A 13468-nucleotide genomic window follows, 5' to 3' on the forward strand; every position below is an offset into this window, starting at 1 on the left:
GCAGGTGGGAAACCAGGTGATATAGCAATGGGAAGGTCTGTTGGTAGATGACCTAAGCCCCTGCTATCTGTAAATCAGCATTCACTGCTTGGTTTTCTCATTGCACTGGTCCAGGGGATGTTTTGCCTTTCTTGACCAGCTTTCCCCAGATGTATCATTTCAGAGCATTTCTGTCCTTTTTACACCCCTAGAGCAGGAATCTGAACCTGAGTAAAATTGTTATTGCCTGTCCAGGCCCCTTTGCACTCCCACTACTCTGCCATCATATCAAGAGGCTTCTGGCTGGAGAGATGTATCAGTGGTTAAAAACATTAACTGCTTTCTAAAGGTCATATCTGTAACTCCAGTTCTCAGGTGGGAGATCTGCTACCCTCTGCCAGCCTCCTCATACACAGACATATATATGGGCAAGCAAAATATCTATACATATATAATAATCAAATTCTGCTGAGTTTCATAATGCACGCCTTTAATCCCAGCACTCAGGAAGCAGAGGCAGGCAGTGCCCTGGGCTCAGAGTATGACCTTAAGCAGACAGAAGGTAACTGGGACCTCTAATTGGGACATGTAACAAGGTTGAGGATCACCAGGGTAGCAGGCTAACAGATTTAGCTGGGAGGGCTGTCAAGGTTGATCCCACCCATTGCTGCCACCTCCTCCCTAGAGTTCCCAAAGACTGGTCCACTTCACTGGCTTGGGCTGCATCTTTTATTTCATATCATAGTCTCTGGAGCATTGCTGCTCTCCAGCTTGAAGCTTCATGGCTTGAGTGCACCTCTGGGCTCAGCACTTGCCATCCTTCATGATCTGGATGTCCTTTTTGGTTTTTCTAGAATTAAAGAAGATAAGAATGAGAACATTAATTGTAGGAACTATGGGGCAGGGGGCGAGATTCAAAAGCCAGGCCCAGTCCCTCCTCCCTTTTGAGTCCAGATGCACAGCAGGTATTGGGGATCTAAGAGCACATCCCCCTATATTTCTTACATATGCCCTGAGAACTTTCAGCTTCCTGGGGTTTCAACTATCACTGCTTGCTGATGGCTGCCAAACCTCTGCCCTGCCTGTTTTTGCACCAGTTTCATGACCCCACCAAGATATAGATCAGACAGAGATCGACTGTCCACAAACATCACTGCCTCCCGAGCCTGGAATGGGGGGCGGGGGTTGGAGGGGTTGGCACACACCTTTAATCCCAGCACTTGGGAGGCAGAGGCAGGCGGATCTCTGATTTCGAGACCATCCTGGTCTACAAGAGCTAGTTCCAGGACATCCTCAAAAGCCTGTCTCGAAAACAAAACAAAATAAATCACTGCCTTCCAAAGCTGCCCTTATAGCCCATGTCTTAGCAAATGGTACCACTAGCCACTATAGGCCTGGAACTACAGGGCTGGAATCCCTTACTCAGGAGGCTGGGCAAAGGATTCTAGCATCAAGGCCTCCCTGAGCTTTATAAAATGACTTCACGGCCTGTGCAATTTAACAAGGCACTGTTTCAAAATAAAGATGGAGCCGTAGCTCAGATGGTAGAGTGCTTGCCTAGCACAGGAAGTCCTGAGTTCAGGCCCTAATACTGAAACAACAAAACCATGGATTCCTTGAGCTCATGAGTTCAAGAGCAATCCAGGCAACATAGCAAGACCCTGTTTCAGAAAGAGGAAAGGAAGGAAGGGCAGTTGTTCTTACCCACTCTCTCCCCTCACCCTTCACATCCAATTGTAGACTAAGCCTGTCAGTTCTATCCCCATTGTACTTCCTACCCATGAATCTTGATCAAGATGTTGTTCAAAGCCAGGACTGTGTCTTAACATTTCTTCCAATACAGACTTTCACTTCTGCCTAGCTACCTTTGCATTGTCAAAGATTTCCCCTCCATGATCTTACTAGGCTCTCAGTTTGATTGATAAATTTTACTGGTGAGAAAACTGAGACCAAGTAGGTGATATAATGTACAAAGGTCATGGTCAAGCCCCGGCTCATGTATCCCTTCTCCCCCATTTACATTCTAGGATGTCCCATTTCTTCTATTTCCTTAAGCATAAACTAATTTTCTTTTATAGGCCTTTCTAAATTCCCCTTCTACTTGGAATTATCTTTCCTTTTTTTCTAGGTGATTTCTACTTATGTTGCAGGGTGGGCTTGGGGTTAACCCCCTCTAAGTCTTCCCTGCTTTCTTTTTGCTCCTGTGTGCTCCATCTTAGTCTTGCGCTGTGTTGCTGCTTGCTGACTGTTGGTGTGGCTTCTCTCTTTTAGCCTGACTCCAAGAGAGTAGAAAGGCTTTCAGGGACTAGCCGTAGTAAGTGCTCAATAAATAATAGTTGGCTAGAGGGATGAAAGATCAGATGAGATTGTCTAGTCACTCAGGGGCAGAACAAGGAAAATCACCCAGGGTTTCTGCTGCTCCCTCTGCATCTATCAGCTTCTGGCTTTTGACCTGGACCCTGTGCTTCCTTTGAGTTACATTTAGCTCATTCTGTTAGACAAATGTTTGAGGATGCTTCTGGCCAAGTCCATGTATGTGATGGAGGGTGAGCTCAAGCCCTGTTCCTTTCAGACGTGCATGTACCAGAGAGGGGCCACTCAAGCAAGTTGGATGGGGGAGGGAACTTACATCCGGGTCACACAGAGATAGCATTCATTTTTGTATGTCACCCCATCCGTGCCACAGATCAGTTCAGGTGTTTTGGGACACTTTGGAGATGCTGCCATGTGCTCACAGATGGGCTGTGGAAAACAGAAGTAGTAGGGATATTCAGAGGCAGTGGTCAGGGGCCCAGGGGCTCTGCTTGGAACATGAAATCAACTATTCAGGACTCTATGGTGTTTGTGTGTGTGTACATGTGTCTGGGTAAGTTGGAGCCTGTGTCTGATGATCCCTGGTATGTGTGACATCCTGCCTGTTCTCCTGTGTACATGTGGTGTGTGTGTGTAGGAGGTTTGTGCCCTCAAGCCCCTGGGGGCTGATTCACACACTCTTCAGTGAACATAACTAGAAATTCTGCTGCTGCTCCACTCAGTGTGCTGGGGTCTCCTCTTTGCCCTGGAACCTATGGCCTGTCTTGTGCTACAAAAACTATAGCAGGTACAGTGTCTTGTGCTGGGTGGGAAGTGCCCACCAAGGAAGGAAACTTGGAGACCAGGTTTGGGGCAAATCAGGACTTGGGTCTGTTTAGTCCGGAGGAGGTATTTTAAGGAAAATGCAGGTTCAGGAGGCCACCTTGGCTGCCTTGGGACCATTGAGGGTGTCAGGGGAAGGAGTGGATGAGCAGACTCCTGCAGAGGGATGGCCTTACCATTCTTGAGAAAACAAGCTTTCCTGCTGACACCTGCCCCTCTGAAAGACAAGAAGAGCAGAACAAGATGCTGTCAGCTCTGGCTGCCAGGCCAGGGTCTGAGGACTCCTTCTCCTGGCCTGGGGCACCTGGCCCGTATACCACCAACCTGGATTTCTTGAGGAAAGGTAGTGAGACATAGATGGTGGGACTTCCAGGACTCTGACATGTTGGCTTACATGAGTAAAGACAAAGTCTAGAATTAGGAGCACACCCTGCTTCTAATTACTCAGATCCCAGTGGAATTTTGTGTCCTATCAAATAATAATATAAAAAAAAATCAGCAGTTAGCTGTGCCAGACATTGAGAATACATGTTTTTTATACTCTCCATACCTCTCAGCACTCTGTAACAGAGGGAAGAATGGAGGTGGTAAATGCTGGTCTGCTACCCAGAGTCCAGCATAGGACTGAGGTACCAGCCCCAGCTGCCAGGAGAGCTGGCTGTTCACAACCTCACACTTCCTAGTAAATGCATGCAGACTCGGGTCTATCTTCTGGAACACTTGACTGACCACCTATGAAAGGCTCAGAGAACTCAAATGACACGGCTGGATAAGACAGAGCTGGGATTTACCCACAGTTTTGCCACCCTGCAGGCCTCTTGTCTGTGAACCTCTAACGGTGGCCACACCCCTGTGGGTATGACAGAAGTGGAAAGAGGGAAGCTTGAAGCGTGGCTTCTGTTTGCATACTCTTTCTGGTGGGTCAGCCAATCCTGTAGGAAGGGCAGAGAAATGCTCCTGCAGTTCTTTGTGTTTTTCTGTGTAAGTGTCCCCAAATAAACACCCACTTATCGTTTTTTTTTCATTTATCTTGGGTCTAGTGAAGTCATTACATCCTCGCCTTCACCACCCCAAGCCTGACTCCCTACACAAACAGTTGTAGCCCTCAAGGTTTGGCTAGGCCACTTACAGTTCATGAGCAAAGCGGTGTGACCATGGGCATGGCAGGTAGGCAAGAGAACTTGAGCCACATTTAAAGTCCAGGTGGGAGGAAGAGTGGCTCTGAGAGTTGGAGAAGGGATGGATGCTTCCAGATGCCTCTGAAGTGCTGTCCAGGCTCTTCCCACCCTCACATAGGGGAGTCCATCAGTGCAAGAAGCTGCAGGGAGGTGGACTATGATTCCGTATGGAGCAGCAAAGCTGTGTTAATCATAAAGGAAGCTGTCTCCAGCACTAGAGTTCCACATCTACTGCATGGTTAGCTTATTGGACTTTTTCTTGGTGATTTCCCAGACACAGAGAAAAAAAGGGACTAAAACTAAGTCATCTCTAGTTTGCTTTGTCAGTCTGGCAATGGAAGATCAAAATGTAAATCTAACCTTGTCACCTCACTGCTCAGAGACATCTCTGTCATACCTGTCATAACTAAGAATGACCTAAATGTCCTTCCACAGGAGAACAGACAAAGTGTGAAACATCCTGGGATACAGTGGAGTACTACTTGGCAAGAAAACAAGCAGCACAGTCAAGAGGCAAATCAGGAGTTACACGAGTTCGAGGCCAGCCTAGACTACAGAGTGAGTTCCAGGCATCCTGGCTGCAGTTAGACCCTGTCTCAAACAACAAACAAATAAACAGCAAAAAAAAAAAAAAAAAAGCAACTAATGGCTGTGATATGTGTATTAATTACTTTTTTGTTGCTATGATAAACCATCAAAAAGCAACTTTTTTTTTTTTTTTAATGGTTTTTCGAGACAGGGTTTCTCTGTGGCTTTGGAGGCTGTCCTGGAACTAGCTCTTGTAGACCAGGCTGGTCTTGAACTCACAGAGATCTGCCTGCCTCCTTCTCCCAAGTGCTGGGATTAAAGGCGTGCGCCACCACCGCCTGGTCAAAAGGAACTTCTAAAAGAAAGTAATTTGTTTTCTGGTTCCTGTGGGCTAAGAGTCCATCATGGCAAGGAAGCATGACAGCCGTCTATAGGCATGGTAGCTGGAGCAAAAGCCGAGAGCTCACATCCTCAACCACTGGCACAAAGACTGTAAACTCTCAAAGCTCACCCCCAGTACTTTCTCCACCAATGCTCCACCTCACAAAGGCTCCACAAACTTCCCAAACAGCACCCCACTGGGAAGCAAGTGTTCGGATGCCTGAGCCTGTGGAGGACCTTCCCTTTCAAACTTCTGTAGTGAGAACAACTGCAATCCCAGTACTCAGAGGCTGAGGCAGGGGAATCAGGGATTTGAGGGCAGCTTAGACTATAAAAAGAGACCCTGTCTGAAAAAAAAAAATCAGAAAACAGGGTTGGAGAGATGGCTCAGAGCACATGCTGCTCTAGCAAAGGACCTGAGTTCTGATCCCAGCACCCATGTTGGACATCACACAACTGCCTGTAACTCCAACTCCAGGGTGTCCAATGCCCTTTTCTGGTCTCTCCATCTACATACACTCATTTACATACTCATACACAAATACATGCATATGCATAATTTGGAAAAGTACATCTTCTAAAAGCTAAAATACAATAACAGTAACAACGAAGGCACCTGACATATACATTGAGACTAAACTGCAAAAATATTTAGCTGAGCAAAGGAAACAGGCACAAAAGACTCCATGGAGTGGGATGCCACTCATTCCACACCTAGAACAGACCTGACCTGCTAGTGTGTGATAAAATGGAGAAGGCAGATCAGGGTGACAAGAGGGGTGTGTGTGTGTGTGTGTGTGTGTGTGTGTGTGTGTGTGTGTGTGTGTGTGTGTGATTGCCTCTGAGCACTGAGCAGTATAGCTGCCTCTGAGATAAGGAAGGACCAGGATGGACTAGCAGGAGCGAAATTTCTGTGTCTTGTTTGTTTCCTTGTTGAGACAAAGTCTTGCTGTGTAGCCTTGGCTGGCCTGGAACTTGCTATGTAGATCAGGCTGGCCTCAAGCTTATATTCACCTGCTTCTGACTCAAATCTGGGATTGCAGGAGTGTAATCCCAGCTGAGACAGAGTTTCTTTATGTAACAGCCCTAGCTGTCCTGGAACTCACTCTGTAGACCAGGTTGGCCTCAGACTCACAGAGGTCCTCCTGCCTCTGCCTCTTGAGTGCTGGGGTAAAAGGCACGTGCCACCACTGCCCATTGAATTCTGTGTCTTGATTGATAGAGGTCTGGGACACATAGGTATGTGCCTTGTTACAGCTCATCTGTAAGCTTTACTGAGTAAAAATGCTATGCGCTTCAGCCTTGTAACTATTAGGAGAAAGGCTGAGTGAGTGTGATGGGAGAGGCCTGTAATCCCAGCGCTTGGAAAGTTGAAGCAAAAAATATAAAAAATTCAAGGTCAGACTGAACTATAAAACAAAACAAAAACTTCAAACATTTAAAAGGCAGAACGACTTTCCCTGGCTCCCACCATTGAGTCTCTGTCTAGACCAGCACTCCACAGTCACATGTTTAAACTGTCCCCAGACTTGCTCCTTGGGTTTGCTATCTAATATATCCTCCAGGTCCCATGACCCAGTGATTCCTCACTGCTCAATGTCCTGGGACAGGGCCTTCTTTGACTCATGTGGACCTGCTGCCTGAGATGTCCCTGCCCCCACTCTCCTCCACTGAAGTCACACCATCCTTCCAAGGCTCAGCTGCTTTCCCTGCTGTTCCCCACAGTTCACTAAGAAGACCTGGATTTGAGCTGTGTCACAAAGCCAAGTGCTGTCCCACTGGGTCACCCTGCCTCCCTGTGAACACAAGCTTTTGGGGACTCCTGTGACACCTCATCAGTGCCTCACCCAGTGAATATTCCGGAATTGAGCACTGAAGTGTGTTGCTGGTAAGGAGATTACAGAACCCTTTAGGGTCAGAATTTCTTCCTGGGGTTGTGAAAAAGTTGTGTTTAACCCCAGACATCCCTTGCCCTTTACCCAGGAGTACCCTTCTTCATCCAACCAAGGCTGGAATCTGAAATGTATACATGGACCTTCAAGGCAGGCTGCTTCATGTTCCCAATGGAGGAGGTGCTTGGGGAATGGGGAGCAGGCAGGGGAGGTGGGGGAGTAAGCGGCTTGCATCTGACCAGAGCCTCATCAACCCAGTTGCCAGGTCTGTGACTAACATGAGGAAATGGGCATGGAGTCAATGGCCCGGGGTTCTGCCAGGTTTCTGCTTTATAATGTTATGGCTCTTGTCTAGTGAGTCTCAGTGAGTCTCTGTTTCCCTGTTCTGTTTATTCTCAACACACAAACTAGAGCATTCTTTCAGGGTCTGACTCCATGCCAAATATGGCACTGGCTCCCACTCCACTCAGAGGAAAAGGTTCTCACATTAACTCCTAAGACTGCCTAATAGTTCCCAGCTGCACTGCTCCTCTCCTGTCTTGTCCTGTCCTGTCCTGTCCTGTCCTGTCCTATCCTCTCCTGTCCTCCCCTCCCCTCCCCTCCCCTCTTCCCCCTTCTCAGCTCCCTCCATCCACATAGTACCTCAAACATTCCAAACATGCTGCTACATCAGGGCCCTTGCATTGGCTGTTTCCTCCACCAGAACATTCTTACCCAGAATATCTTCACTCCCTCGCCTTCTTCAAGCTTTCCTCATACCTGAACCTCCCTAAGAGGCCTCTGATTTAAACCTGCAACTCTCTCCCAACCCCTGTCACCCAGCCCCTTATTTTTCTTAGCTTTTATTGTGTTCTTATATACTATTTATTGTCTGTTCCCCTCCTCAATCCCACTAGGTTTAAGCTCTATTGGGGTGGTACTTTTTCTTGTTTTGGTCCCTCATATGTTAAGGGACCAGAAAAGTAGCTGTGACAGTAGCTGTGAGACTGCTGAGGTGCTCCAGGCCCGAGGAAGCTCACCTCTGGTGTCCACCTACCCCAGGGTCCCCACCATCTGCTTAACTGGTGGTCCTGGGTCCCATACTACATCTTGTCAAAGCAGAACAGGAACCTGAGACCCAGGCCAAGTCTCTCTTAGCACTTGCCACCCCACAGCCAACCTGAGGCCTGACTGCTCCTTCTGTCTCCCCAAGCCTCCAGTCCATATTTGCTCAGTGTGGCTTCAAACTGGACGACCATCCTACTTCATAGGGCCAGGGGCCAAGGACTTGGCAGTTTTGGTCGGGAGTTAGGACTAAACCCATTTGTTTTTTTCCTCTCAGCCCGTGTTTTGCCTGCTATAGCAGATGAATACAGAAGGAAGAACTGCACAGCAAGTCCAGGCCTCACACAAAGCTCCAGATCCTGCCTCTGCCCTCACACCCAAGCTCACCTACTAAGATCAAGCTTCACAGAAACTAGGTTCTGCCCACTCACCACTGTCCATGGCAAGGAGGCCAGCCAAGGTCAGGGTGACCATCCACAGATGCATAGCCATGCTGCTTGTGACTTCAGCTAACCGTGGCCTGCGCCAAGAGTGAGGTCGGGGCCTATTTATTGTGCTGATCTCCACCCTTATCTTATCTGGGGCCAGTTGGCAGCCAGAGTGTCACCCCAAGTTAATCTCTTCATCATGACACCTGGAAAAGGCTTGCTCAAGGCATGATGCCGACTTTGTCGTAGTATGGTGCTGGGGCCAGGGCCAGGATTGGGGCTAGGGCTGGGCAGGTTTCCAGAGTGAACAAAGGTTTGGACAGTTTGCAAAGCCGACTCCATGTATCAATTAAAGCAAGGGGAAGGAATGGAAGCAGAGAGAAACACAGAGCAGAGCAGAGATGGGGGTGGGGGTGAGAAGTAAGTGGTGGGCTGCAGGAGGCAAGGGATAGGGAAGGGAGTCATGGTTGGCTTTGCCAGTGCCACCTCTGGCAAATCTGAGGCTTTCCTTATTTGGACCTCAGTTGTGTGTCTGTGTGGTTTTGGTGCTGAGGACTGACGTCTGTGTCTTGTGAGTACTGGGCAAATACTTTTCCACCGATGCATCCCCAGCCCTCTTTTCCCTCTTTGAGCCAGGGTCCAACTTAGTTGCTTAGTCTGGCCTCAAACTTGCTCTGTAGACCAGGCAAGCCTTGAACTTGAATTCTCTGCCTCATCCTTTCAAGTAGTGACACAAGGCCTGCCCAACTGGGTCTCAGTTTATCCATACACAAGACGAAGACGATAGTTCTGGCTCTACCTACATCCTAGTGCTGCATTGAGGACAGTGATGGTGACAGCATACAGGCATGTGAAGTATGGAATAAGATAAATGTAAACAGAACTGATTTTAAAAACTTTTAAGGAAAGATTTATGTATATTTTATACATGTGAGTGTTTTGCCTGTGTGTATATATGTGCATCATATGGATGTTTGTTGCCCTTAGAGATCAGAAGTGGGTGTTGAAGCCAGGCAGTGGTGGTGCACACCTTTCATCCCAGCATTTGGGAGGCAGAGGCAGGTGGATCTCTGTGTGTTCTAGGCCAGCCTGGTCTACAGAGTGAGTTCCAGGACAGCTAAGGCTACACAGAGAAAAACCAAAACCAAGCCAAGCCAAACCAAACCAAACCAAACCAAACCAAACCAAATCAACAACAAAAAGAGGGTGTTGGACTCCCTGGAGCCAGAGTTAAGAATGGTTGTGAAACACCATGTGGGTGCTGGAACCAAACTCAGGTCCTTTGCAAGAGCCTCTCTCCAGTCCCTAAAACTTACTTTTATTTTTAAAATTTTTCTTTCCTTTTGTTAGACCCCCGGAAAACTCAAGTATCCGGGGTCCCAGGCCACATTCTCGGTCACCCCAATCACCAGGCGGATTCGAGAGCTTGCTGCAAACTGCACGAGGCTTTATTGTAATTTAACGAGCTAACCCATGTTAGCTCTAGTCTTTCACCCACCCGCCATGGCAGATGGCTAGCAAAAGACGGCTCCTAGGGTCTCCCAAGAGATCTTATAGGACAGCGTAAGGGGAGTGTCTAGGGGTACACACAGGCTCACGATTGGTGTGCCTCCAGGCTTGGAGGGCTTGCCCTGTGTTGATTGGTCAACTGGTTGTTATGGCCCATAGGCCCTCCCAGGGTGGTTGCTATGCTCTCTACGTCATTGCTGTGCGCTTGTCCGTAAAGCACACCCAGGGTCGTAAAGCATAGCGCCACCAGCTAACTTCTGATTGGTTCCTTGTCACGAGGCAGGCATCTGACTTTCTAGTGACTAACTTCTGATGGGTTCCTTGTCACAAGACAGGCATCTGACCTCTAAGTGACCAAGGCAGGTTTATGGCAAGCACGTGTTCGGCTGTTATGGCTGCCGAAAAGGGAGCAGGTCCCTTCACTTTAGGCATGTGTGTGTGTGTGTGTATGTATGAGTGTAGGTGCCCACGGCACCCAGAAGAGAGCTGGAACTGGAGTTACAGATTACTGAGCCATTTGATATGGATTCTGGGGACGAAACTTGGTCCTCTGCAAAAGCAATATATGTTCTTAACTAATGAGCCCTCCACACCTACCTCCTTCTTTGGTACCACAAAGTGGGTACGACTAATTGATACAGAAGCTGGAGAGATGGCTCAGTGGTTAAGAACATTTACTGCTCTTGCAGAGGACCTGGGCTCGATTCCCAGAACCCACATGGTGGTTCACAACCATCTGTAGCCCTAGCACCAGGGGATCTGAAGCTCTCTTCTGACTTCCTCAAACATCAGGCATGCATATGGTGCACATATATATCTGCAGGCAAATCATTCATAAAAATAAAACAAGTTACAGCATACTTCACATACTCAATGGCTTAGCCCCATACCCTGTAACCTCCTCTCAGTAAAGAGACAAGCCAGGGTGCTGGGGCCCTCGGAGGGGATGCGCGCTGTAACGGGGCCTCAGGACCACGTGGACCACTGGGGGCCCGCACAGACCCTCTGCCTCTGTGTAGAATGAGCCAAGGAGACTCGAACCCAGCAGCTATTCCACCTGCAGCGGAAGATATTCAAGGAGATGACAGGTGGATGTCTTAGCATAATAGGTTTGTTTTGGACTGTAAAGACAAAGAGCCGGACGTGCTGTTTGTGGGTACAGTTGATACAGCAGTATGAGATATGTCAAGAGCTGTTTTCCCCACTTCATGCACTTAATTTTGGAATTGGGGGAGACACAACACATGTTTTGTGGAGACTAAAGAATGGAGAACATTAAGCCTAAGGTCATTGTTGTCTGGGTAGGAACAAATAACCATGAAAACACAGCAGAAGAAGTAGCAGGATTGAGGCTATTGTACACCTTATAAATACAAAGCAGCCACAGGCCAAAATCATTGTGCTGGGTCTGTTACCTCGAGGTGAGAATCCCAACCCTTTAAGACAAAAGAATGCTAAGGTGAGCCGGGAAGGCATTGGTGGCACATGCCTTTAATCCCAGCACTTGGGAGGTAGAGGCAGGCGGATCTCTGTGAGTTTGAGGCCAGCCTGGTCTCCAGAGCGAGTGCCAGGATAGGCTCCAAAGCTACACAGAGAAACCCTATCTCGAAAAACCAAAAAAAAAATAAATAAATAAAAATAAAAAATAAACAATAAAGAATGCTAAGGTGAACCAGCTTCTCAAAATTTCCCTGCCGAATCTTGCCAATGTGCAGCTCCTGGATACAGAAGGGGCCCTCGTGCACTAGGACGGTGCCATCTCCTGCCATGCCGTGTTTGATTTTCTTCATCTCACAGGAGGCGACTATGCAAAGATCTGCAAACCCCTCCATGAACTGATCATGCAGTTTCTGGAAAAAACATCAGAGGAGAAGCAAACCACCATTGCTCGACTGGCCCCATCAGTGTTAGCATCACCCCCGCTGCCTCAGATCAGTTACACCACCAGCACTACAGAATCCTTTCTTAAGGCTCTTTGTACAATGTTCCTGGATGCTTGTATCTAATGTTTGACGGGAGGAGGGATTTAAATTGGTCCTGTTTATAAAGGGTTGTTTGGCCCAGGAGAAAAATTAGCCAAGGAGAATTCATTTGAAACCAGAAGGGGACTTTATAGTTGTATATGACACATTCGTGGAATTATCACTGTTCTTCCTAGGACAACATCAAGCATGAGTACAATATGAAGATTCTTGGCCCATTTTTTTCTGTGGATTATGTCATATGTGATAATTATCACATCTACTTGGCTTTAAAATTATTTTTGGTCCAGTTTTAAGGTTCATGAGTCAGTGTGTTGTGTTTTGTTTGATTCATGTATCCTCAGTATTTTTATTAACGTATAGCATCAGATTAAACATGCTTGTCACTCAAATGTGGAAGATGCTATAGTTAGTTCCTCTTATTCTAGCAGTGAAAACAAGTTCTGGGGACTGGGGTATTATTTGTATGCTGCCGAATATCTTGTCTGTAATAGACCCATGCACGCAGCCTTTGCTCTGCTTCCCCTTCATCTCTTTGCTTATTTACATTGGAAGGGTTGAACCCATTTTTGATCTAGGAGTTGCATTGCTTTCAGGATGACCTTACTGATGTATAGCTCATTCTGTGTGGTGTTCTGTGATGTAGGGTCTGTGTAGTGTTACTCACCCCCACCCCTGTGACCTGTTAATGGTTTTCTTTGTTTTGAGCATTTGGGGTGGGGGTCAAAATTGTTTCCCATTCCATAATGCCTGATGTTATTTCAAGTTTTATATTATCTTAAGGTGTATATGTTTGTTTTCATTATACATAATACACACATACACACACACACACACACACACACACACACACACACACACACACACAATTACAGTACTGGAATCAAACCCAGGGCCTAGCACATACTAAGCAAGTGCTCTGCCACTAAAGTAATCCCTAGTCTTGTTTGTTTGTTTGTTTTTTAATTGGTTTAATTCTTAAATTCTATCAGTAAAAAAATATTTGGCTTTTTCCATGAGAAACAGTGAAGCTACTCTCAAAACAGATGTACTATCTTTTTGGGGGGTTTTGAAGGGTTTTTTTTCTCTGTATAGTCCTGGCTTCCTGGAACCCTCTCTGTTTACCAGGCTGGCCTCAAACTCAGAGATTAACCTGCCTCTGCCCCCCACCCCACCCCACCCCTACACCCTGTGCTAGGATCAAAGGCGTGTGCCACCATACCCCACTTTGGATGTGCTAGCTTTATTCTACCATTTTAGTAAAGATGAACTAGTTTTGTTTTTTAGTTTTTGAGACAGGGCCTCACCGTGTAGTTCTGGGTAGCCTGGAACTTGCTATGTTGACTAGGCTGACCTTGAATTCACAGAGATCTGCCTGCCCCTGCCTCCTGAGAACTGAGATTAAAGGCATA

General features: G+C 47.2%; 1 protein-coding gene and 1 pseudogene across 1 annotated transcript; one reads left to right on the forward strand and one right to left on the reverse strand.

Moving 5' to 3' along the window:
- Nucleotides 1-665: 665 nt before the first annotated feature.
- Nucleotides 666-8629, reverse strand: Spink4 (serine peptidase inhibitor Kazal type 4). The gene is made up of 4 exons (XM_027403365.2): nt 8569-8629; nt 3291-3331; nt 2609-2721; nt 666-829 (listed from the first exon to the last, which is right to left on the reverse strand). Exons 1-4 carry the CDS (start codon nt 8627-8629, stop codon nt 784-786), a joined length of 261 nt encoding a protein of 86 aa, XP_027259166.1. The 3' UTR covers nt 666-783.
- Nucleotides 8630-10413: 1784 nt separating this feature from the next.
- LOC113834397 lies at nt 10414-12452 on the forward strand (annotated as a pseudogene).
- Nucleotides 12453-13468: the final 1016 nt, after the last annotated feature.

Source organism: Cricetulus griseus, chromosome 2 (genome assembly GCF_003668045.3).
Source record: "Cricetulus griseus strain 17A/GY chromosome 2, alternate assembly CriGri-PICRH-1.0, whole genome shotgun sequence".
In the NCBI taxonomy this organism is placed as follows: Eukaryota; Metazoa; Chordata; class Mammalia; order Rodentia; family Cricetidae; genus Cricetulus; species Cricetulus griseus.